This window comes from Watersipora subatra, chromosome 1, assembly GCF_963576615.1.
Source record: "Watersipora subatra chromosome 1, tzWatSuba1.1, whole genome shotgun sequence".
In the NCBI taxonomy this organism is placed as follows: Eukaryota; Metazoa; Bryozoa; class Gymnolaemata; order Cheilostomatida; family Watersiporidae; genus Watersipora; species Watersipora subatra.
The window spans coordinates 32,882,382-32,908,793 of record NC_088708.1 but is presented as its reverse complement, the minus strand read 5'-3'; the positions used below and the strand labels follow the sequence as shown (position 1 = coordinate 32,908,793).

The 26,412-nt window shown below is 35.0% G+C and overlaps 2 protein-coding genes across 5 annotated transcripts in view; one reads left to right on the top strand and one right to left on the bottom strand.

The window, feature by feature from the left end:
• Positions 1 to 6,357, top strand: part of LOC137410540 (E3 ubiquitin-protein ligase HECW2-like) — a 39,419-nt gene extending 33,062 nt beyond the window's left edge. The window contains exons 20-24 of one of the 2 annotated variants that reach the window (XM_068095971.1): positions 69 to 183; positions 572 to 657; positions 932 to 1,044; positions 5,741 to 6,000; positions 6,049 to 6,357. In XM_068095971.1, the coding sequence (XP_067952072.1) occupies positions 69 to 183; positions 572 to 657; positions 932 to 1,044; positions 5,741 to 5,852 (426 nt within the window). In that variant the 3' untranslated portion in view covers positions 5,853 to 6,000; positions 6,049 to 6,357. The remainder of the gene's footprint in view (positions 1 to 68; positions 184 to 571; positions 658 to 931; positions 1,045 to 5,740; positions 6,001 to 6,048) is intronic. The other variant, XM_068095972.1, reaches the window with a different exon arrangement.
• Positions 6,358 to 6,405: 48 nt separating this feature from the next.
• Positions 6,406 to 26,412, bottom strand: part of LOC137400682 (vacuolar fusion protein CCZ1 homolog) — a 49,676-nt gene continuing 29,669 nt past the window's right edge. The window contains exons 7-14 of one of the 3 annotated variants that reach the window (XR_010979265.1): positions 25,745 to 25,920; positions 25,436 to 25,570; positions 24,303 to 24,448; positions 24,103 to 24,214; positions 23,700 to 23,849; positions 23,363 to 23,490; positions 21,997 to 22,210; positions 20,122 to 20,463 (exon numbers count right to left, since the gene is read on the bottom strand). Coding sequence is in view for 2 of the 3 variants with exons in the window: in XM_068087016.1 (XP_067943117.1) it covers positions 20,408 to 20,463; positions 23,363 to 23,490; positions 23,700 to 23,849; positions 24,103 to 24,214; positions 24,303 to 24,448; positions 25,436 to 25,570; positions 25,745 to 25,920 (903 nt within the window). In the remaining variant the exon portion in view is untranslated. Of the gene's footprint in view, positions 6,456 to 20,121; positions 20,464 to 21,996; positions 22,211 to 23,362; positions 23,491 to 23,699; positions 23,850 to 24,102; positions 24,215 to 24,302; positions 24,449 to 25,435; positions 25,571 to 25,744; positions 25,921 to 26,412 lie in introns of those variants that run through there. The other 2 variants (XM_068087022.1, XM_068087016.1) reach the window with 2 other exon arrangements.

Genomic DNA, 26,412 nt, shown 5'->3' with positions numbered 1-26,412 from the left:
TATGTATCGTGTGTATGTATCGTGTGTATGTATCGTGTGTATGTCTCATGTGTGTGTCTCATGTACAGGTGATAGAACCAAAGCTTGTCAGCATATTTGATGCCAAAGACCTCGAGTTGGTTATTGCTGGAACAGCTGAAATAGACATAGTCGACTGGAGAAACAATACAGATTATAGATCAGGTATGTGTACTGGCATTTGTTTAGGTTTTACCTCCAAACTTTACCTAGCACTAACCATCTTCAAAATGTGGGCTAGTGGAGCAGGACTAGGTCAACTTGTGCAATGATACATGTCATTCTATGAAGTTGGGACAAACAAAATAGGGCTTTGTTCAGTCAACTCCCTACACAGGTTATGTTACAGACGACCCTTCTCAGCTATACAATTTATTTTAGTGTTTTATTCTTAGTAAATTTGTCTAAGTTAACATGAACAACAGTTTAAAGTTGTGTTGCTGGCACCTCTCTCGACTTTCTGTACCTTTTGCATGTTTTACCCTAGAGCACAAGGTGAAGTTGTTTGACATGCATTTGATTAATGTAGTAATATATGCTTGGATTGTTCTAGGTTATTATGACACGCACCCATTGGTTGACTGGTTTTGGCAAGTCATTGAACGATTTGATAATGAGAAGCGACTTCGTCTTCTGCAGGTATTTACTTCCTTTATTATCTGCAGAAAAATATTACTACCAGTAATCAGATTAAGTGTACAATCAAAATCTTCGCTTGTTTTTGCCTTAACGTAGTAATTTTCCAACATCAATTATCCATGCTTCGCTTTGAACTTTTCTCGGTTAGCTCTTACTCTAGGGGTTCGTAAAACCTCTGTTTGGGTGTATCTGAAGACAGCTTCTCGAAGGCATAGTGTGAACTTCGCTTATGTCATCTTTTTGAATGCCTGTATATGTACACGAGTTTTTTTAGTTTGTCACTGGAACATCGAGTATTCCCTTTGAGGGTTTCTCAGCGCTTAGAGGAAGCAATGGACCTAGAAAGTTCACTATTGAGAAGTGGGGTACGCCTGACAGTTTACCAAGGTCAATCTTTCACTTTCAGTAGCATAGTTGTTGTTTCTTCATCGTTATGGTTACCACCATTAGTCTTACCTTCTAACAATCCGTTTTATGGTTATATATACATAAACATCTACTCACTCCAATCTTACCTTCCAACAATCAATTTTATGGTTATATATACATAAACATCTACTCACTCCAATCTTACCTTCCAACAATCAGTTTTATGGTTATATATACATAAACATCTACTCACTCCAATCTTACCTTCCAACAATCAGTTGTATGGTTATATATACATAAACATCTACTCACTCCAATCTTACCTTCCAACAATCAATTTTATGGTTATATATACATAAACATCTACTCACTCCAATCTTACCTTCCAACAATCAGTTTTATGGTTATATATACATAAACATCTACTCACTCCAATCTTACCTTACAACAATCAGTTTTATGGTTATATATACATAAACATGTACTCTAGTCTTACCTTCCAACAATCAGTTTTATGGTTATATATATACATAAACATCTACTCACTCTAGTCTTACCTTCCAACAATCAGTTTTATGGTTATATATACATAAACATCTACTCACTCCAATCTTACCTTCCAACAATCAGTTTTATGGTTATATATACATAAACATCTACTCACTCCAATCTTACCTTCCAACAATCAGTTGTATGGTTATATATACATAAACATGTACTCACTCTAGTCTTACCTTACAACAATCAGTTGTATGGTTATATATACATAAACATGTACTCACTCTAGTCTTACCTTACAACAATCAGTTGTATGGTTATATATACATAAACATCTACTCACTCTAGTCTTACCTTACAACAATCAGTTGTATGGTTATATATACATAAACATCTACTCACTCCAATCTTACCTTACAACAATCAGTTTTATGGTTATATATACATAAACATGTACTCTAGTCTTACCTTCCAACAATCAGTTTTATGGTTATATATATACATAAACATCTACTCACTCAAGTCTTACCTTCCAACAATCAGTTTTATGGTTATATATACATAAACATCTACTCACTCCAATCTTACCTTCCAACAATCAGTTTTATGGTTATATATACATAAACATCTACTCACTCCAATCTTACCTTCCAACAATCGGTTGTATGGTTATATATACATAAACATCTACTCACTCCAATCTTACCTTACAACAATCAGTTTTATGGTTATATATACATAAACATCTACTCACTCCAATCTTACCTTCCAACAATCAGTTTTATGGTTATATATATACATAAACATCTACTCACTCTAGTCTTACCTTCCAACAATCAGTTTTATGGTTATATATACATAAACATCTACTCACTCCAATCTTACCTTCCAACAATCAGTTTTATGGTTATATATACATAAACATCTACTCACTCCAATCTTACCTTACAACAATCAATTTTATGGTTATATATACATAAACATCTACTCACTCTAATCTTACCTTACAACAATCAGTTTTATGGTTATATATACATAAACATCTACTCACTCTAGTCTTACCTTCCAACAATCAGTTGTATGGTTATATATACATAAACATCTACTCACTCCAATCTTACCTTACAACAATCAGTTTTATGGTTATATATACATAAACATCTACTCACTCCAATCTTACCTTACAACAATCAATTTTATGGTTATATATACATAAACAACTACTCGCTCTAGTTTTACTTCCAACAATCAGTTTTATGGTTATATATACATAAACATCTACTCACTCTAGTCTTACCTTACAACAATCAGTTTTATGGTTATATATACATAAAGAATATATATTATAAATAAATATCAAATAAACAATATATTCATTACAATAGATTAGCACAATATATAACAAATACAAATTGGGATAATATTTTTATTTCTGAATGTCTCAACACAAATTACACCCTTTTTATTAAAACACTTCAAAATCTAATAGCAAAATCCACTCTTGAGAGGTCTGGGTCCTTCGGGAACAAGAGATTCAAATATACCAAACCTTGGCTGACCAATGCTTTGCTGAATAAAATTAAAAAGAAATACAATATTTACTGCCAGTTATCTAAGTCTCCTCTTAATACGAAATTAAAACTTAAATACAACAAATTCAAGAATCAACTGTCAACCGAGTTGAAGAATGCAAAATTTTCTTATTTCAAGGACAGTTTTAACAATTGCTCCAATGCTTCAGAAACTTGGAAAGTAATTAACACACAAATATTGAACAAATCAACATCAAAATTTGCAGAGTGCCAACCCAACTTGAAGCTATTTCTAACGCTTCCAATTTAATATGTTCAGATATAGAAATAGCTAATGAACTAAATACATATTTTACTAACGTTGGACCCTCACTAGCAAAAAAGCTTCCAACTGAAATTTTGAGCTACAGACTACCCGATTACAATCCAAGCTTTGAATTACATCCAGTTACCAGCCAAAAAATTATAGACACAATAAATTCTTTAAGCGAAAAGAAAGCTGCTGGCTTAGATGGTATTACAAGCAAAGTTATTAAACGCAATGCTAATTCTTTAAGCTGTATACTCTCCCGCATCATAAACAAAAGCATAACTACACAAATTATTCCAGATGGTATGAAAATTGCAAGAATTAACCCTCTGTATACAAAAGGAAACATAAATAAATGTGAAAATTATAGGCCTATCTCAGTTCTTCCGATATTTAGCAAAATCACAGAAAAACTTATAAATTTCCAAATCATGGACTATCTTGAACGCAATAACATTCTAGACTTTAATCAATTTGGTTTTAGAAAAGGTATTGGAACAAGAGATGCAATTATTTCCTTTACAAACAAAACATTCCAAGCTTTTAACAAGGGAAATTGTGTTCTTGGTATATTTATAGATTTCAGCAAAGCATTTGATACCATTGACCATGATATATTGTTATTAAAATTGAAGTCTATTGGTTTCAAATTAACAGCTATTAAATGGATAGAAAACTACTTAAAAGATCGGAGTCAAAGAACAAAAATAAATACTACCCTTTCAACACCACAAACTATAAAATGTGGTGTTTCTCAAGGATCTGTATTGGGTTCAACTTTGTTCCTAATATATATTAATGACTTAGCATGTCAATTAAAAGTATTTTCACCAATATTGTATGCAGATGATACTAATCTTTTTTTTGAATCCAAAGACCTTCACAAGCAAATGCATTCGATAAATGAAGACCTAAAAATCCTTCAGAGTTGGTGCAACCAAAATAAACTAACAATTAATTTCAACAAAACTTGCTACATTTTATTAAAAAATCCACAGAACTCGTACCACTTTAATGAACAATCCCTACTAATTAATGGTCATGCAATAAATAAATCTGACAATATAAAATTTTTGGGAGTACTTATTGACCCTCAGCTGAATTGGAGCAACCATATATCCAAACCGTTAAAAGACTTTAGACCTTATGCTGGGTTGTTTTTTCGATTGTCTCAGTACCTCTCTAAGGATGTTTTGCTAATTCTGTACAATTCCTTCATCAATTCCAAACTCTCGTATTGTGTTGAGGCATGGGGAAATGCTCCAGACTGCTACTTAAACAAAATTAAAGTTTTTCAAAACCGTTTACTCACAATAATTAACAAGAAAGCTTATGACTTTTCAGCTAATCCGCTATTCAACCTAAATAGAATTTTAACTATTAAAAAGTTATACAAATACAAAGTACTGATATAAGCACACAACACATTTTACGAAACAAACAATAACAGGACGATAACACATTTAACTACTCGTCAAACACACATAAACCTAAAAATACCATTGTTTAAATCAAAAGCTGGTCAATGTTGTTTGGATTATCAGGAGTCATTGCTATGGAATCTACTACCGGTTACACTGCGTAAAATTGTAAATGCTAATTCTTTCAAAAATGAACTGAAGCGCTACCTCAGACAACCAGACGACTAAACCAACTAGACATACTTCTGCTGACTCTACTTTCAGGTTCCGCGCCTTGATTAGCCTTGCTATTGCGCACAGGGACCTCATCATCACCTTCCCTGGAGTGACATTTTTTTCTATTTCTCTTGTCTTTTTATACTGTTAGAAACACTCTTCATGTTATTTTTTGTGGTTATATTATAGATGAAAATAAACAAACAAACATAAACATCTACTCACTCTAGTCTTACCTTACAACAATCAGTTTTATGGTTATATATACATAAACATCTACTCACTCTAGTCTTACCTTACAACAATCAGTTTTATGGTTATATATACATAAACATCTACTCACTCTAGTCTTACCTTACAACAATCAATTTTATGGTTATATATACATAAACATCTACTCACTCTAGTCTTACCTTCCAACAATCAGTTGTATGGTTATATACACATAAACATCTACTCACTCTAGTCTTACCTTACAACAATCAGTTTTAGTGTCAGTTTACAACAGTAATTGTTTGTGTTGACTCACAACTTACTGGTTAATCAAATTTCAGCAGCTCCTGTGGTTTTCCATTTAGTGAATGGAAACCAACTACTCATTCTTGGCCTTTTCATTTTAAAGTTATCTAATTATGTTCTGCTCACTCTTTTCATTGTTTCTACAACAAGGTGATCAAATGTGTTTCAATGATGCCATCAACACAGTTGATAAGGCCAATTGTCGGTGTATTTTATAGAGCTCACACATGCTTCAATAGATTGGATTTACCTACGTACACCTCTAGAGAGACTATGCAAGAAAAGCTTATGCTTGCCATCTCTGAGACGAGCACCTTCGGTATCGAGTAGCCTTTCTCTAGTCTTCATGCTTGCATAATGCAGCCGATTCCTCTCTTGTGCACGACTAGGCTACCGTTCTGTATCTTATTATAGTTCATTGGTGCCAATACTTTTTTTTCACAAATAAACACTGTCAAATAGGCATTGTGTCAAATAGGCATTGTGTCAAATAGGCATTGTGTCAAATAGGCATTGTGTCAAATAGGCATTGGGTCAAAGAGTATTTTTATATAACATATTATATCATAAGCAACACTTTTTTACATTTTGTCTGAATTATTATTTTTACTTTATCCTACAGCTTTTAGTCTACGAATAATTAAACAGCATCGTGTAATCAATGTTGCATTCTCATTAAACTGCTCAATTTTATTTCTAATAAACTTACATCAGTCAATATGGACACTTCTAACAGAAACCATGACTCGTATATACGTGAGATGTTCATCATTTGCCTTTCTGATTTTCTCAATGTCAATCATATCGATATTGCTACACACTTAAATACAAAAAATTAAACATGGTCACGTGGCAAATATGTTTTCTAGTCTGCATCTTGTTCAGCTCCGTACGTGTACACCCTCTCCTAAATCAGTTCCATACGTGTGTAACCTACAACAGTAAAAGAGAGCCACCCTCTCCTAGATCAGTTCTATACACCTGTAACCTACAACAGTAAAAGAGAGCCACCCTCTCCTAGATCAGTTCTATACACATGTAACCTACAACAGTAAAAGAGAGCCACCCTCTCCTAGATCAGTTCTATACACATGTAACCTACAACAGTCAAAGAGAGCCACCCTCTCCTAGATCAGTTCTATACACATGTAAACTACAACAGTAAAAGAGAGCCACCCTCTCCTAGATCAGCTTCATACACGTGTAACCTACAACAGTAAAAGAGAGCCACCCTCTCCTAGATCAGCTTGATACACGTGTAACCTACAACAGTAGAAGACAGCTACCTTCTCTCTCCTAGATCAGCTTCATACACGTGTAACCAGCAATGGAATTGGAGAAGAGCCTTCTGCTGGCTCTAAATTTACATTAAATCTCTAAAACTTCAAACAGTCAGCTTGGTGTAGTGCAGTACTACGTCATTCATACTTGGTGTAGTGCAGTACCACGTCATTCATATTTGGTGTAGTGCAGTACCACGTCATTCATATTTAGTGTAGTGCAGTACCACGTCATTCATATTTGGTGTAGTGCAGTACCACGTCATTCATATTTGGTGTAGTGCAGTACCACGTCATTCATACTTGGTGTAGTGCAGTACCACGTCATTCATACTTGGTGTAGTGCAGTACCACGTCATTCATATTTGGTGTAGTGCAGTACCACGTCATTCATATTTGGTGTAGTGCAGTACCACGTCATTCATATTTGGTGTAGTGCAGTACCACGTCATTCATATTTGTTTGCTATGACTACAACGGTTCCCATGGCGGTTTTTTTTTCATACGCCTGACAAGACAAGGCTCATTCACTCATTAGGTGCTAGCTATGGTAGATACGACTAATGCATGATATTTATTGAACTCATCAATAATGTACTATTCATTTGTTCATAAGCATTGATGTTGAGGGGAGCTTTATTGATCCAATCTATCACAACATTTCAGTGCTCACAAAGACGCCAGTTGATGAAAGTATTTATTGCAAATAGGTAAGTAACCTCTGTATTATGTTAACCTTACTATTTCTGTAGCAGCAAAGCTGGTAGACGGTAGCAATTGAGTGCTATTTGTAAGTACCCGCTACTAGCTACCATATAGAAAAGATTGATTCTTTCTATGAGTCGGGCTCTAAAATTAGCAGAATGATCCTATCAGATGTTGTTTGTATCACAATACAATTATCCGTATATCATTAAATATCTAACAAATATTTAATATTTAGTAAATTTAACACAATCTTAATCGAACGTGGGCGTAATATTTACTTTTAATGACAGACTTCACCAGTCATGCGCTATGGCTGAGCGAGTTAATCTTTTGTCATAGGGTGTTCGGTTAATCAGTAAGAGCATTAATTATTGTCTCTGCGAGTTCTTTCTTCAATGTTGTTCTTATTATTTCCTAAAACCATTAGAGTTTGCTTTACCTATATGATACACTTTTGTGAGTTTGATTGCATGCTCTTTCATACAGGCAAGTTTTAGTGTCTCTCCCAATATATTTTTGTGCAGAGTTTTTGTTAATCCATCTTGGCGTAGTTTACTACATAGCAATACATATATATATGTATTATATATATATTATGTATATTATATATATATGTGTTATTATATATACACATAATAACTACATAATATATATATATCTATTAGAGTTTTCTTTTGAGCCTATGGCCATTTTAACAGACATATTTTCTTACATATATTTCTTTGAAGCAAATTACCTATAGTTAGTTTTTATTTAATTCTGTTGGTGTTTCAATAGACATTTCAATTGAATTTTTAGCTCGAATATTGAATTCTTCCTTAATTCTCTTAGCTTGCAATTTTGCTTATTATTCTTGACTTTTCCATTTGTTTTTCAAACTGTGGAAGTTTTCTTTCTTATGAACAATGGAAAGATTAAACAGTAAGCAAGGCGCTCATTTGGCTCACCTCATTAGGCTCACCTCATTACCTTTATGATTGGCCTGTTTTGTTAGTATCGCGCTTCTTTCTCTATTTGACACGCTGAAAACTAAGAACGTGCCACGAGATGAAGTTAAATCTATTTTTTAAAGTATCAATGTAGAGAATGAGCAACTGTTGATTATAGAATAGTGACACCTGCTGATAAAAACAATCCAATGAAAACTATAAGCACAGATATCAGTGAAGTTACAATTTTGGAAACTGCAGTGACAACTAAAACCTCTTATTGTTTGTACTTTGTTGTAAGATAATACAAATGAAATAACTTGCCCTGTTCTCTCAAGTTAACATGGGATTCGTTAAAAAAACTTTGCATATTGATTATAAGGTGAAGTATTGAATAAAAAAGATTTCTGAGTTCTTATCACGAGGCTACTGATGTTTTAGGACTTAAGTTGCGATGCCGTGCGCACTTTTGCACGATCGACTGACTGATATAACGGAGTGGGCTGATTATGTGGAAATGGTGATGGGCACTGAGCTGATGGAGTCATTCGTCATATATAATATGAGGGGACGAGTGCTTGCCCGAAGTGATGAAGATGATGCGATTTTGCTTCATGAGGGCGAAGCTGCTAATATGGTGGAAGCTTTGGCAACACCACTTTCTCCTAGATATAAATCGCTAATGATCTGTGGAACACACTATGATGTAGTTATAAATGATGGAAAGCATGGATTGCTGCTAAAAAGTGCGGTTCGTCACGCTACGGTTTGTAGGACATCTAAAACTTTATTAATTGGTACGCATAAAGGGAATGCTGACAAGGAAGAGGCCACGGCGGCCATCATGAATATTGGAGATTTTCTAATAACTAAACGAATGTAGATTCTAAACAAACAACATAGATTCCGGCAAAACTACGGAAACATCTGATTTGCAACGCTTAATAACAACATCAGAACCTTAGACCTGTGAGCCTGTAGACATAATAAGAGATGCCTCCTCATCACGTCAAACTAGATAGTTATTGCATGCAATCACTACTTGTCTAAAGCAGTCATTTCAACTGCATCAGAAGAGATATGCAATCATTAGTCTGACTCGGTTAACAATTCACTGTCTTTTCACTGACCATTTAGGTCTAGCAAAAAACGATTATAAGGAAGGAATACAAAGAACGTAAAAAATATCTGGGTACCACCATCCTGCTAACATATTATATGCATTATTACATATGGTTTTGCTTCAAAGAGTTTTTACTTAACTTCATTGGTTGTTTTATGTGCAATGTATAATATCCTGAAATGTTAAAACTATTTCATCGAAAAACTGGAGTTGTGATCACTTAGCATCAAATTGCTAAATTAGTTATTCAAACAGCTTTACGCAAGTGTGAATGAATAGACATCCTAACTACAAACATACATGTACATGTATATGTAATGTTTGAAGATGTTTGTAGTGTCATGTAATGTAGATGAAGAATGGTGTCATAATTTTACCGTCATAAATGTTATATATCTGTATATACATGTAGATGTGATTTGCACGCGAGGCTGTGCTTTATAAAAAGAACATAACCATACCATCAAAAATCGTCACTCTGATGCTTACTAGATACAGAGCACATGGTAGATATATAGAGTAAAACAGATGTAGATAAAAAAAAATATAGAGATAGGAATAAACATAGAGAAGAGAATAGATATAGAGAGAAATAGATATGGAGAGAAGAATAGATATAGAGAGAGGAATAGATATAGAGCGAGGAATAGAGATAGAGAGAGGAATAGATATAGATAGAGGAATAGAGATAGAGAAAGAAATAGATATACAGCGAGGAATAGATATAGAGAGGAATAGATATAGAGAAAGGAATAGATATAGACAGAGGAATAGATATAAAGAGAGGAATAGAGATAGAGAAAGGAATAGATATAGAGAAAGGAATAGATATAGAGCGAGGAATAGAGATAGAGAGAGGAATAAATATAGATAGAGGAATAGAGATAGAGAAAGAAATAGATATACAGCGAGGAATAGATATAGAGAGGAGCAGATATAAAGAAAGGGATAGATATAGACAGAGGAATAGATATAAAGAGAGGAATAGAGTTAGAGAAAGGAATAGATATACAGCGAGGAATAGAAATATAGAGAGGAATAGATATAGAGAGAGAGAAATAGATATAGAGAGATGAATAGAAATAGAGAAAGGAATAGGAAAAGGAATAAATGCATTTCATAGAGGGAACTAAATGACAAACTAATAGAGAGTTTGCTGCTCATGTCCGAGATAACTAGTTTTCCAAAGTTTATATTATTGAGTAGCATTTTACAGATATTGTGGTGGAATATATAAGATCATTACAATTATTCATGCTGCTGACCATTATTCTGCTACCATAGGTCCGGTTTGGCAAAGATTAGTGTTCAACATCACCTGAGATGACATCATCAAGTTAAATGAAAAATATTCTTCTCTGCCATCCATTGAAGGACATATGAAATAGTTTTCTCGAATAATTTTTTAAGTGCAATAGAAAAACTTTTAATAACTACCAAAATTCTAAAGGAATTGAGATAAGCAAAAATGTAAAATCTTTTTAGTAGGTTTTAAAATGATACTTGAAATTTTACTAATGCCTTTTCACAAATAACACAGAATAAAAGGGGAACTGGTACAACTACACATGGGTGACACCAATTTAGTGGAATTTGACACTTTGATGAATATAAATGGATTGTAACAAAATACTTCAAAAAAGCATCTTATTTCACTGAATTAAGCGTATTAAGAGCGTTTTGTCCAAATCAAATTGCAACCTTTTTCAATTTGGTGAAAAGTGCCAAAACACTCTAACATGGTTCACCTGTTTGAAATTAGCCTAGTTAGTGCATTTCTTCAAGTTTAGTAGTTGTTTTGCCTTTGCAATCTTAGTCCTAAAACTCCTGCTTGATGCATCTTGGTTTGTATGAATGTGTTTGTTTGGATGTTTGTTTGGATGCGTTTTCAAAAGACCATATCCATTCTGTAAGAAAAATAGCAGAGTTAGGCAACATGCCGGCTGACATTTTTCTGATATATTTTTGTTGTTGTTGTTTGAAGATTACCGAAAAGTAAACCAACATCCAGCTGTTTAAAGTGTACAGTTTCCGCTATCACTGAGCGTTTCCCAATAACTATATATTATCTTGTTTATGTCATTCGTATGTTTTTAAATAAAATTTGCCAATACTTTTTAGAACACCAACTATCACCGATATCTTGTATCTGCTATATTCCATGTATAATTACGCATCTTGCAAAGTAATGCAATATATATCATCATATCATCACTGTTATGAATGCTTCATGCATGATATACTAGCCAAATACCCGGCGTTGCACGAGTATTTAAAACCGCTTACAAACAATGACAGATAATATAGTTGCCATTGACTAATTTGAGTAAGATAGTATGTATATGTATTGCTAAACTTACTAAAAAGAACCGTGAGAGCAAGCTTTGGTGACATTGCGGGTAACGCAGAGCTGCTATGCATATTTCAACCCAGATAATGACTCATATTGCCCAATGAATCCATTGCATCTCACGTAGCTATAACGGGTTAGTTTGTTGCCTTGTGAATGAGAGGTTCCGAGATCAACTCTTTTGCGATACCGATTTTTCATGGCTAGATTTTGGTCGCTGTAGCTGGACAGACACTGAACGACGACGACAAACGTTTGATTTATATATATAGATTCTGTACATATGTATGTATATGTCACTGTGATGTATGCCCATATGTGTTATATTCTGTACATAACGGTATGTATTATTTACTGTTATGAATGTCTCACATGCTATTTTCTACACCAATCTATATATAATGCTTGTATATATGTGTACTAGCTGCATTACCCGTGTTCGGGAACAGATTTACGTAAAGCAATAGTTTTATTGAGAGTTGTCTTTCATACTGTAAAACAACTCAAAATATGCAATCTACTGAAATTTTTGTGCTAATCAGACTGCATACACATATGCAGTCGTACATGTCAATAATGTTGGAGAGACCAATGGAAATATGCAATGTGTTTTACAGCTGGTCTACAATGCATCAGTCTTGAACCACTCAAATCGGAAATGTCCTAATTTTGTACAAAGAACTGATAATGAAATTGACATTGCTAGGCTTTGAAGTTCTTCAAACTGGCAGTATTAAAAAGTTTTCTATATTTTAGGAAATTCTAGAAAATATTTTGCTATTGCACTGCTAAGCTATCGCCAGCATTTATTGAATTGAGACTTCTACATGCTTAAAACACTAATCATGACTCACCAGTTCTTCGTCTATAGCCTGTTTTGACATGGTATATACAAACTGTGCAGCAATAATGCGGTTGTGTTAATAATTTTTTTGTGTTAATTTTTGGACATTCGTCCCATAGAAAAATTCAGCCCTATACTGTGTTGCAGGACTATAGTCAGGTGCGAAGTTTTCTGCCCATACACGGCGCCTGGTAGCAGCTGCTGTAGTTAGTGCATCTTGCTGTTGACGCCATTTCATCTGCTCTGAAAATTCAGCTCGTCGAGCGCAGCTGTTGTAGCTAGTGCATCATGTTCTTGTCGCTGCTGCATCTGCTCGGAGGTTTCTGCACGTCTGGCCGATGTAGCGGCTGCTCTGAGCCGTTTGAGTCGCTGCTGGGTCGGCTCAGCAGTCTCTGCACTTCTAGCAGCTGCAGCATCTATTCTGGCCTGCTCTCGATGTACCTGTGTTTGTTCAGGGGTTTCTGCTCTTCTAGCAGTGCTATTCTGTTTTGTTGTAGGCGTAGCTGTGTTTGCTCTGCAGTTTCTGCACTTCTAGCTGTTGCTTTGCTAATTCCGTCTCTTTCTCTACGGGAATCAATCTGTTCTTTTGTTTGGGCAGTAGGCTTTTTGGGAGGCATTGTACTGCTTCAAGCGTTTCAAAAAGTGAATAAGATGGTGTGCTTTTTTGTAATATACGCTGCTCGCTTTCTTCTCACTGTCGCCTATCGCAACGCTCGGAGTGCCCGTGCAAGTTCTGTAGTAGCTTTAGTTCTCTAGTACTCGTAGCTGAAAAAAACTAAAAGTAACTCAGCTGCGGAAGGAAATGAACATGCTTACTATCACGAACAGTTGCAAATCCAACGTTTTAAGTAGTGGATGTGTGGCAATTCATAGACAATACAACATTGAATAAGAAGTACTAACCTTTTCAATGTAGAAGTTTAGTAGGTAAAACACAGTAGCAGTACCCGTGCAAGTTCTGCAGTAGCTGTAGTTCTGTAGTACTCGTAGCTGGAAAAAAGTAAAAGTAACTCAGCTGCGGAAGGAAATGAACATGCTTACTATCACGAACAGTGGCAAATCCTACGTTTTTAAGTAGTGGAGGTGTGACAATTCATAGACAATACAACATTGAATAAGTACTAACCTTTTCAATGTAGAAATTTAGTAGGTAAAACGTAGTAGCAGTACCCGTGCAAGTTTTATAGTAGCTGTAGCACTCATAGCTAGGAAAAAAGTAAAGGTAACTCAGCTGCGGAAGGAAATGAACATGCTTACTATCACGAACAGTTGCAAATCCAACGTTTTTAAGTAGTGGAGGTGTGGCAATTCATAGGCAATACAACATTGAATAAGACGTAGGCCTACTAACCCTTTCGATGTAGAAGTTTAGTAGGTAAAACGCAGTAGCAGTACCCATGCAAGCTCTGTAGTAGCTGTAGTACTAGTAGCTAGAAAAAAATTAAAAGTAACTCAGCTGCGGAAGGAAATGAACATGTTTACTATCACAAACAATGGCAAATCCAACGTTTCCAACCCTTTCACTGAAGAGACTCATTTATGTGTTTTTTATGGTCGACCGCCGTAGACAATCTTTTGCGACTTTCCCAGCAATTGCTAGTAACTGAATTTTATTATTCGTTGATAACATAACCAACGATCTTTAAGACTTTTATAGTAGTGACAGTGTTGTCCAAAGATTTCTCTATAAAATTAGCCTAAAATTTAATTTTAAATCTTTGTTTGAGAATTTCCAACTTAAAAACAACCATTGTTTGTGTAAGTTTTGAAAATGCCACTGAGTTAGAAAACAATTACTTGTGTTGATGACATTATAGCCGATTCAGATTTTTGTGAGTACACAGATAATTAAAATGCACAACGTATAGATAAAATGAATATTTTGCATAGCAGTGCTTGTTAACATGTTGGCAAAATGAAATATATAACCAAAACAAACATTCTAGATGGAGTTTCAACTTGAAAAACTATTGTATACATATGAGCAATATCGGCAAAATGGCTGGCAGTAAACCGATAGCTAAATTTGTACATGGACGCAACTGCAAGGGTTATTAATTGGAAGTGTGGCAATTCATAGACAATACAACATTGAATAAGAAGTACTTACCTTTTTGATGTGGAAATTTAGTAGGTGAGAACTGCGTTTTTTCCAGTGACCGCAAGAAACAAACGTTTACGTGACCTTCTCGGTACATGTTGGCAGTAAATATTAATTGCATGTAAATTACTACTCATTAATTTATTTTATTTAATGAGTAGTACATTTGTATAGCTGTATAGGCACCTTTGTATAGGCCGCAGAACTCAGGACAGTGCTTTTTACCGCGGCAGCAACTTTGCTGTTTAAAACAGAACAGTGCCGTTGGGCACTGTAAAGCGGCGCGCTAGCCAGAGATCACGTGATTTTTGTGTAAAACGATGATCAGATTATGTATAGAAGCGCACTAACCAAAGATTCCCATTAATGCACCTTTATATAAGCCGCATGGCTAAAAAACTGTCAGAAAAAGGTAGTGGCTAATAGCCCGAAAAGTACGATACTCTATAAGGCAGACACACACATACATACATGCATACATACACAGATACACAGACAACGATTGCCGTTTATATAGTAGATTGCTTACTATCAAGCATGTTTTATAATCGTTATTTTTGCGTATGGGACTATATATAAGTCTCTTACTTTTGAAAAAGAAATCCAACGGTGATGTCGAAATTTTGTCAATATCTCAAGAACTAATCGTTAATTGACTCGAAACTTCAAAATTAGGCTGGAGACGTATAATGGGCAAAGCGACAAAAAGTCCATAATCTATATATATATAAATCTCAAAGTCTGTCGTTCGGTGTGTCCAGCTATAGCTATTAAAATCTAGGAATGAAATATTCGCTTCGTGCTGAATTTTTCGCTTCGTGGCAATAATTTTACTAATTAAACTACACAAGATGCAATGAACTCATTCGGTGAAATGAGTCATTTTGTCAGTTGAAATACGCATAGCACTCTGCGTTACACAACGTCACTAAAGCTAGGTCTCATGGCTCTTACTAGTAAGTTTAGCAATGCGGATAGTAGCGTACTCAAATTAGTCATTGGCAATGTGCCAAGTTGATGGCAAGTGACAGACAACTACATTACCTGCCACTGTTTATAAGCTGATTTTTAATATCCATGCAACGCCGAATATTCGGCTAGTCATTCATAAAGTGGAGGTGTGGAAAACAAAGTGAAACTGGGTGGCAGAGTTTAGTCAGGTGTAGGACAATTCCTCCGAATTACCTCGGGCCCAGACTTCGGTGTCAAGACTAAGGAATCATCAATGTCACACTAAGATTTGGAGAGTTCATGTTACTCCTAATAGAGAAGGTGAGGCTGAGATTATTGAGCCTGACCCACCTACAGTGACTGAGGGAAGCAACACTTTAGATGTTCTCAGTTGTTTTATAGATACTAGAGAGTGCAAGGACTACAGTAACGTCTATACAGTTTACATCTGCTCAGTTACACTGTTGAACTTTCTCAACAAAGTACCTCGTCACAGACCACACTTGATAAGTATGTTAGATGTGACAACCGATCAGATGTAAAGCATGCTTTGCTGTATTTGTCTATCTTGTAAGATAATTGTTTGTATATTTTATAGATAATTGTTTGTATATTTTATATACATGTAGTTTGTTTGCACATACAAGTATCTATCTACTAGTAAATGCATGCACTGAGGACAAGGACTGAGGACAGTGCTCGAATAACTTAAATGTGCTAATAATTCAAACATGTTCAACTGATCCCTTTAAGGTTGAGTTATCCATGTCTGACTGTATTACATAAATACTCATTGAAAATGAAACCTACTTCACCAAGTAAAATTAAAATATACATACAAGTGTATGGTTATAGCTCCTTGTCTTCAAGGTAGTTTATTATGCTCAGTACGAGAGAGATCATTCATGAACATCCCTACACACCTTGTAAACAAAGAATTGACTCTAACTCTAAAGAGCGTGATTGAGAGGTGTGTAGCAAAACTCCAAATATTAAATAATAAAAATGTTAGTTGGCTTACTTGGCTAGTATGCAGTAATCCCTCCTTGTCTGCTAATCACCTTTGTTTAACCACAAAAGCGAAAGGATTTATTTCAAACCTGTCATAAAAAGGCCCACATCACTGCCCTTGTAGAGAGCACAAAGGCAGATTTCATCAAAGAAACACTCCTTCCTCTCGAAGCTCATACTACGCTGTTAATAAGAACTAAATCTACACTTTTGCTCATTTGTATGGGCAGATGAAAAGAGGTATAGGCTTCATCTGTTGTGTGAATAATGCATGATTCTGTTTCTTGTTGGGGTTTGATGTGATGCTGAATTTGTTGTACATACTATGTATCTACACTCAATATGCACATTTTATGTTGCAGTTTTACGGTCAAAAGAGAAATGTATACACACACTCTAAAATCAGTTATTCTCAATCGGCAATCCATACCAGACACAAAAGCAAATTTTAGAGCATGTCAAGGTGTTATGATCTCACAACAAATAAATCATAATTAGAGCAACAAAGTTATCACACAGGTTTAGAGTAGCTGTGATTCACCTTTACGTACTATGATTAACATTTCAAATTGTATGTCTATTAGTATGTTAAATGTGACTGGCTGCTGCAGTTTCCTCTGAGTCTTCTACATTCCAAATGTAGCTGAATCTCATCAACAAGGCCTAAGCATGTAATCAATCTTATCGTAGATAAGCTATCTACACTGTAGGTTGTGAGCAGTATTTACACTAGAACAAATACAAAATTTGTGTCAGCCATCGCTAAAGATGACACAACACCCATTGATAGCAGATCGCTAAATAAGTGTCCATGAAGTGTGTAGAGGAGAGCTTGTTTGTTAAAATTGTCTATGAGTGCAACAAATCTCCAAAACAAAAATTGGTTTATTCCAGTAGGTTTCTTGACATTGGCTCCATGTTATAGATGAGATTTACGTGTATAAATTACATATAAATATTATGCCTTGTGAATGGCAAACTTTATGTTTCCAAGTTACATGAAGTAAGGCAGTAAGAGCATAAGTGAACTTTATGCAATAACATATACAAAGCACAGTGAGTTATGAACCACTTTTAACGCGAGCAAAGCCTAGTATGAGCTTTAACAGTGTACATCTAATCCATGCAAGCACCGCAAAAAGACCTCAGGTGAAACCAATATAAATAAAATTGCATTCGATGGTCAGTGATCTCATGCTTTAACAATGAATGAATCAACTAAAACTGTTTCTTGTAAAGGATGCATTTTGAGGTAAAAATTTTGATATTTATAGTCACCAATCCAGAAATAAGTTAATAGAACGGTTTCTGCTCTTTGATTCATGTAGTACTGTCTGACGAATTAAATAGCAGAATTGACCAGTAACACTAGGCTAATTTGACAAGTAACATTAAAGGTTGACTTGCAACACAATTCGCATTACAGTTATTTGGTATCAAAAGATTTACCATGTCTTACTCTGCTGTGTTGTAGGTACCAAATATGTGGAAATGTGATTACAAGCTCTTAAAAGCTCAAAAACGTACAGTTTATTGCAGCCATCACGAAAACGCCGTAGGTTGGAATCCTTCTCAAAATGGCACAAATGGGACATAGTTGAACACGATGTGCTTCTGTTTACACTTTCATGCAAACACATTCATCGAAATATTTCCCCAAATATACTTCACGCATTCAATCAAACCATGCCTATTGTCCTTACGCATCTATTTCATTATCATTGTAATTCTGTCACTTTTAGCACTGATTTCTCAAAACCTACCCTAAAAATTCGTTTAATTTTTTAACCTTAGCTCGAAGGAGTGCATATCATCTTCTGATGAACATGACGAGCCTGTCGGTCCCCTGTGATAGTGGAACAATTCTGCCGACATTGTTTGCGCCATTTGGCAGGAAGAATGGGTCACATGATCAGATTACGACTAGATGATTAGACCAAACTGAAACAAAACTGCAAAGTAGCGAACATCTATATTTAATGAGGGCTTTCCGGTAGAACCTGAAGTGTTTGCCATAAACTAGTGCTACAACACGTTTTATTTTGAGCCTTTTATTGGCCTTTCATTTCACGCCATAACAATCACGTTTATTACGACGTCGAGTTAAAGGGATTCTAACCTACGGCGTTTTCATGATGGCTGCGATTAACCGTTCGTTTTTGAGCTTTTAAGAGCTTGTAATCACATTTCCATATATTTTGCATCTACAACACAGCAGAGTAAGACATGCTGAACCTTTTGATACCAAATAACTGCAATGTGAATTGTGTTGCAAGTCAACCTTTAACATAATTTCACAAGTGACATTAACCTAATTTGACAAGTAACATTAACCTAATCTGACAACTGACATGAACAGAGTTTGGCAAGTGATATTAAAGACATTAAACTAATTTGACATGTGACATTTAAGCTAATTTGACAGGTGACATTAAGCTAATTGGACAAGTGACATGAAGGTAATTTGACAAGTGACATTAAGCTAATTAGACAAATGACATTAAGCTAATTTGACAAGTGACATTAAGGTAATTTGGCAAGTGACATTAACCTAATCTGACGATTGACATTAACAAAATTTGACAAGTAACATTAAGCTAATCTGACAACTGACATGAACAGAATTTGGCAAGTGATATTAAAGACATTAAACTAATTTGACATGTGACATTTAAGCTAATTTGACAGGTGACATTAAGCTAATTGGACAAGTGACATGAAGGTAATTTGACAAGTGACATTAAGCTAATTAGACAAATGACATTAAGCTAATTTGACAAGTGACATTAAGGTAATTTGACAAGTGACATTAAGGTAATTTGGCAAATGACATTAACTAAATTTGACAAGTAACATTAAGCTAATCTGACAACTGACATGAACAGAATTTGGCAAGTGATATTAAAGACGTTAAACTAATTTGACAAGCGACATTAAGCTAATTTGACAGATGACATTGAGCTAATTTGACAAGTGACATTAAGCTAATTTGACAGGTGACATTAAGCTAACTTGACAAGTGACATTAAGCTATCTAGACAAGTGACATTAAGCTAATTTGACAAGTGACATTAACCGAATTTGACAAGTAACATTTAACTGCCATATTTAAAATCCCGCAAAGCTGCGAAGTAGGAGGGACCACTGTAAAAATATTGTGATATTGTTCAGAAGTTGTAGACTGAAGCTGTCTATGAATTCATGAGTGTACCTACTACAGAAGATTTTCTCAATGAGGTTCTTCGCTAAACGCCATTTAGCACAATTAAATGGGGCTACTTCTTCTAACAACCTTTACCACAATGGCTCTCAAAATGTATTTTACAAATCATAAATATATATATATATAAGACTGTCAATGAATAAACTTATTAAAAATTTTGTCAATAGACAGTGAGAAAATCGTGTTACACTTAGCCAACATATTGAACTTTAATGCAGGACTACTAAAAAAATCTTACCAGCAATATGGTAGAGCAGCTTCAAGCTAGATACGCTGCCTCTGACTTAAGTTCTGTGGTAAGATCAAATATATCACAATGTGTTAAATATATAGTTCAAGAAAAACTCTAGAATAACTTGAGCTGATCAGTCTGTGTGGAACATGTTTGTGAATTGCGTGTTACAGAGCCGTTTTACTTCCTCTGCAAGAAATATAACAACTGTGGAGAAAATGATGGAAACATACTACCTTGGTTAACAATTTTTGATTTTCAAAACAAAACCCCGAAACAGACATTGTGACCCTAATGATCATGTATATATATATATATATATATCTATGTATAATATATATCACAGTAGACGCTCCTAAAACGTAAATAATCTGTTCTGGGAACCGTTTACGTTATAGAGATTTTACGCTATACAAACAGTAAAATACATGTAATATGCCTAATCCGTTCCATGATCTTCCCAAACTCACCCCTTTCAGCCCTTCAAAAAGGAAAAAAACTAGACATGTTTTTAACTTGAAGTATGGACAGCAACTGTGGTATTATTGCTTTGCATTGACATTTTATCTATTTTTTCTTATCACTTTTTCTTGGTTCAGGGTCTATGATCGCCGTAATTTTATGATAAGTTGAGAGGAACGCACACCTTCAACGTCAATTTGAATTGATTTTTTTTAAATGCATGACCTAGAAAAACTGCAAAAAATAAAATATTTTATATTTCTAAAATAAAGTAAAATAAAAATATGTCTTTACTATAATCAGAACGGTTAGAGGTTAAAGAGTAGGATAAAAGATAGCTTTCAATGAGTTTCAAACTCGTGATACTTAGCTTAATAGACCGATACTCTAACTTAATAGACCGATACTCTAACTTGATAGACCGATACTCTAACTTAATAAACCAATACTCTAACTTAATAGACCGATACTCTAACTTAATAGACCGATACTCTAACTTAATAGACCGATACTCTAACTTAATAGACCGATACTCTAACTTAATAGACCGATACTCTAACTTAATAGACCGATACTCTAACTTAATAGACCGATACTCTAACTTAATAGACCGATACTCTAACTTAATAGACCGATACTCTAACTTAATAGACCGATACTCTAACTTAATAGACTGATACTCTAACTTAATAGACCGATACTCTAACTTAATAGACCGATACTCTAACTTAATAGACCGGTACTCTAACATTTATTAAACCGATACTCTAACTTAATAGACCGATACTCTAACTTAATAGACTGATACTCTAACTTAATAAACCGGTACTCTAACATTTATTAAACCGATACTCTAACACCTGCAACCATCAACTACCTTTAAGCGTTTCTTATAATTGTGCAGATACTTAGTGTACTTCATCACCACATCTGATGACGACTAACAGCAGACTAAACTACCAGGGTGCTAGTAGCATATAATAGAGATAACCATGTAAGTCATGTTTGCAAGTGCGACACGAGAGAAATTGATATTTCTATGGCCAACTATGGGACTCTCGCTATTCAAATTGAATTTGAGAACTTGCATTGACTTGACGCTTTACATTATATAGAATGTAAGTAGGATGTTCTTATGTAGTATGAAGCAAAAACTTTACATGAATTTTTACTTTAGATAGTAAAACATGGTATATATATATAGCATACATATATATACTATATATGTATGCTATTATATATGAGTATATGCTCCCTTACTTCGGTTTAGTTGAGCTCTTTGTGAGAGGTGCGGCGCTATTAGCCTTTGTGCATAGCTCATAACTTTTGTGATTTGAGCACTCTAGGACTCTGGTGTCAGCACATTGACTTTCTTAAAGTCTGTGAGGCAATTTAGTTGTTTCATGGCAGGAAGTCAACTCTCATTGGTAATGGGATTTGTGTCCCTTGCCCGCTCTGAGCTGCACTGATGAGGCTTCAATAGCCGAAACAGTACTGTCTGTAGCATGAGTATATAGTATATACAGTCAAACATGGATAACTCAAACTTCACGGGACTGAGTGAAAGTGTTCAAGTTATCGGAGCATTCAAGTTATCAGAGCACTGTCATAAGTCCATGTATTTATTAGTAGATACATGTACATATACAAACTATAATCTAAATCAAAAGCATGAATGGCTTGTTTCAAATTAAATGCTTCTAATGTAAAGTTTAAAATTTTTTTATCAGAATGTATAGATTTTCCTATCACTTGAGATTTGCTTGTTGTTTTATGTGATGTGACTGCCAGGACATTTTCAGATTAAAATTAGCAAAACTTGATCGCTGTTGAAATGCTCAGAAGAAAATACATCTTTTTCTTTTGAGCGTTTTAACCAAGATCAATTTCGCTGATTTTTCTTGAAATTTATGCGAAGGTTACCTCGCTTTTCCTTGCCTTCGAAGAACCATCGCTAAGCGGATGTTTGGTAAAAATCAAATTTCACCAAACCTTTAGAAAATTCGTTGTCAAAAATGTTTTGCTGATGATGGTAATAACGACGCCTACAAACTACTAAAAGTTGAGGTTTATCTCTATGGCTTTGAATAAAGTGATATTCTAAAGCGATAACAACCATCTCGGTAGCAGTTGGGCAAAAACCTGTTCGAGTTAACGAAGTTGAGGTCAAGTTATCTGAAGCAGTTTATCATTGCCTGGGAATGGACCAAACAAAACTGTTTGAGGTAACCATGTGTTCGAGCTATACGAGGGCGGGTTATCCATGTTTGACTGTATGTTTATACAGTATAACATAACATAAAGATGGCGGAATGCCTCATATACTTATTGATATATTAACCTGGTGGTAAATATACAGTATATATATCCGTATATATATACTGTATATACAGCATATATACCGTATATATATACCGTATATATATACTGTATATACAGCATATATACAATATATATATATATACACTCTATATATATACGGTATAACATAAAGATTGCAGAATGCCTAGTAAAATTGTTGATACTAACCTGCTGCAGCTCAGAACCACCAGCTGTTATTATCAATAGTCTCGGCCAGAGCACATGACGCAAAAGACTGCCATATATAAGATGTCACCAAACTCACCGTCAATAGTAGTCAAGTTGGCATTCTTGTCAGAGATTAGAACATAGAGCTCTCTGCTGTCCGACTTTTTACAGACGAGCCAGTAGTCAGTCGCCGTACGAACCATACACTCCGTGTCATGCAGGCTGCTGAAACACGAATAGTTCACGCTAGGGAGCAACCATAAAAGGTCCGCATATGCTCTTGAAAAACTGACTGTGCAGTCTGAATAACTCTGTTCGTACACATTTAACTCTATGAAATTTTCATTTGGCTGCTTGTGTCTACTACCGCATGCACACTCGATCAAGCGTGTTAACAAACTGAATAAGTCAGAAATAGCGGCCAGAGAACTCACCTTCTGAGATGAGAGTTCAGGTCGGTAACTGTGCTAAGAATTTCCAGAGGCACATTCACCAGTCGGGTCTTTCTCGCATCGACATGTACTGTAGTCTTAGTAGCCAAGTTCATGTGGTTGAAGTAGATATACTTTATTGTCATATCACCGCTAGATGAAAGAGTGCACGAGATATGGGATTATGACAGACTCGAGTAACACCATTCTTCTAAACAGCAATTTATTCTCACCACGTTAAAGCAACAGACGGGACTGCCGAGTCAGCTGAGGTTTATCGTTACAACACCAATATCGATATTTATTTGTAGTACAATGATGCGAATCAAGGAATTCACAAAAACACCCAAGATTAACTATACATGTATGTATATTCTGAAACAAGTTTGCTCGCAGTAATTCCTACCCTGTTGGTTTCTGTGGATACCCTTGTAAAAGTTCTGAAGCTAACTCGGTTAGACTCGGTCCAAGATCTGCATCAAACTTCTTACGAAACGAAAGACTAACAGATGTTGAGCCTAAAACACACAAAGATGAGAAGCAGAGAGGAATTATACCACATTTAGAGTTAACCATGCAAAGGTACGCTAGAGTCAAAGATCTCACCTTTAATGAGAGCGCAGACTGTAGCACTCAGAGCCCTATATACCAACAAGTGGAACTCCACTAAAGAGCCATCTACATTTATGTATACGCGGGGTAATCGAGATGGCTTGGAGTCCTCAGCTGCTACTGCACTGCCAGTGATAAACCTGTATAGAATGGTGATAAACCTGTATGGAATGATGAAAAACCTGTATAGAATGGTGATAAACCTGTATAGAATGATGATAAACCTGTATAGAATGGTGATTAACCTGTACAGAATGGTGATAAGCCTGTATAGAATGGTGATGAACCTGTATGGAATGGTGATAAACCCGTATGGAATAGTGATAAACCTGTATATAATTGATGATAAACCTGTACAGAATGGTGATAAACCTGTTTGGAATGATGAAAAACCTGTATAGAAAGGTGATAAACCTGTATAGAATGGTGATTAACCTGTACAGAATGGTGATAAGCCTGTATAGAATGGTGATGAACCTGTATGGAATGGTGATAAACCCGTATGGAATAGTGATAAACCTGTATATAATTGATGATAAACCTGTACAGAATGGTGATAAGCCTGTATAGAATGGTGATAAACCTGTATGGAATGGTGACAAACATGTATGGAATGGTGATAAACCTGTATAGAATGGTGATAATCCTGTATAGAATGGTGATAAACCTGTATGGAATGGTGATAAATCTGTATGGAATGGTGATAAACCTGTATAGAATGGTGATAAACCTGTATAGAATGGTGATAAACCTGTATGGAATGGTGATAATCCTGTATGGAATGGTGATAAACCTGTATAGAATGGTGATAAACCTGTACAGATTGGTGATAAGCCTGTATAGAATGGTGATAAACCTGTATAGAATGGTGATAAACCTATATAGAATGGTGATAAACCTGTTTAGAATAATGATAAACCTGTATAGAATGGTGATAAACCTGTATAGAATGATGATAAACCTGTATAAAATGGTGATAAACCTGTATAGAATGGTGATAAACCTGTATAGAATGGTGATAAACCTGTATAAAATGATGTTTCTACTTGATAAGACAAGGTGCTGTGCTAAAACAGCAGTAGTAAAAAATTATTAACTTTGAGCAAGTTGTGTGCTCTAATACTCACTGGCCAAAGTTTTCATTGGTAAAGTTGCGTTTCACGCCACCGGACGATGTTATTTCCTGTTCATAGTGTGCAGGGAACAAACTTGTGATAAGATATTGATATAGAACTCTCATGTCCTGCTGTGGAACACCACTCCTACAAAATGAGTAGCAACAAAAACAAATTATTGATTATACAAAAATGCTTCAATTTTGTTAGTGTTGTTGACAATCACAGCATTTCTTCAATGAAACCAGGTTCTTTTGCCTTCCATGTAGGCGGTGTTTTAGACAACGGGTTATTTGTAACAACTGACAGTTGCCTCCTTACCAGACGAGATAGTCATTAGAGAGAAATGTGGTGTACTGTATCTGAGGGTACTTGGCCTGAAGTCTGTTCATAAGACATTGGATCCTCAGGTACATGTTTTTGTCAAGCGGTAACCATGATATACCGTTGTACACGTCTAAAATGTCGCACTGAGACAGCTTCAGTGTTATTAGATACTACAATGAGAAAAAATATTAGGAATAAGATGAAGACAACAATATCTTCTAATCTAAAGAGTAGATTCCATGTAGAAGTGCGTGTTGTAAATCAACCCTCCGTGTTACTTATTAAAAATGATAAGTAATAAAAAATTATTTATTGAAGTGAAAAAAGTATTTTTATAATAAGTTTTATTTTGTTTTATTCATTTTACAATACCATAATCTTAATGGTAAATGCTTTAGGTAGTTAGATATTACAATAAAATACATACATTACATAAAATTATGTAACAAACTTGAAAGTAAAAATTAAATGCTATGATAACAAAAAGCTTACATTAGCGTCACCTTTACATTGAGATGTAACCCTGCCTCTAAAAGAGACGGATTGTATATAGATTTGCCATTAGAGATATGGCTCTAGTCTAACTAGGACTATATTAACTGTGAATTAATTCAACTTACATATTGGATATAATTAAAATTTTCTTGTCAGTGATACATGCC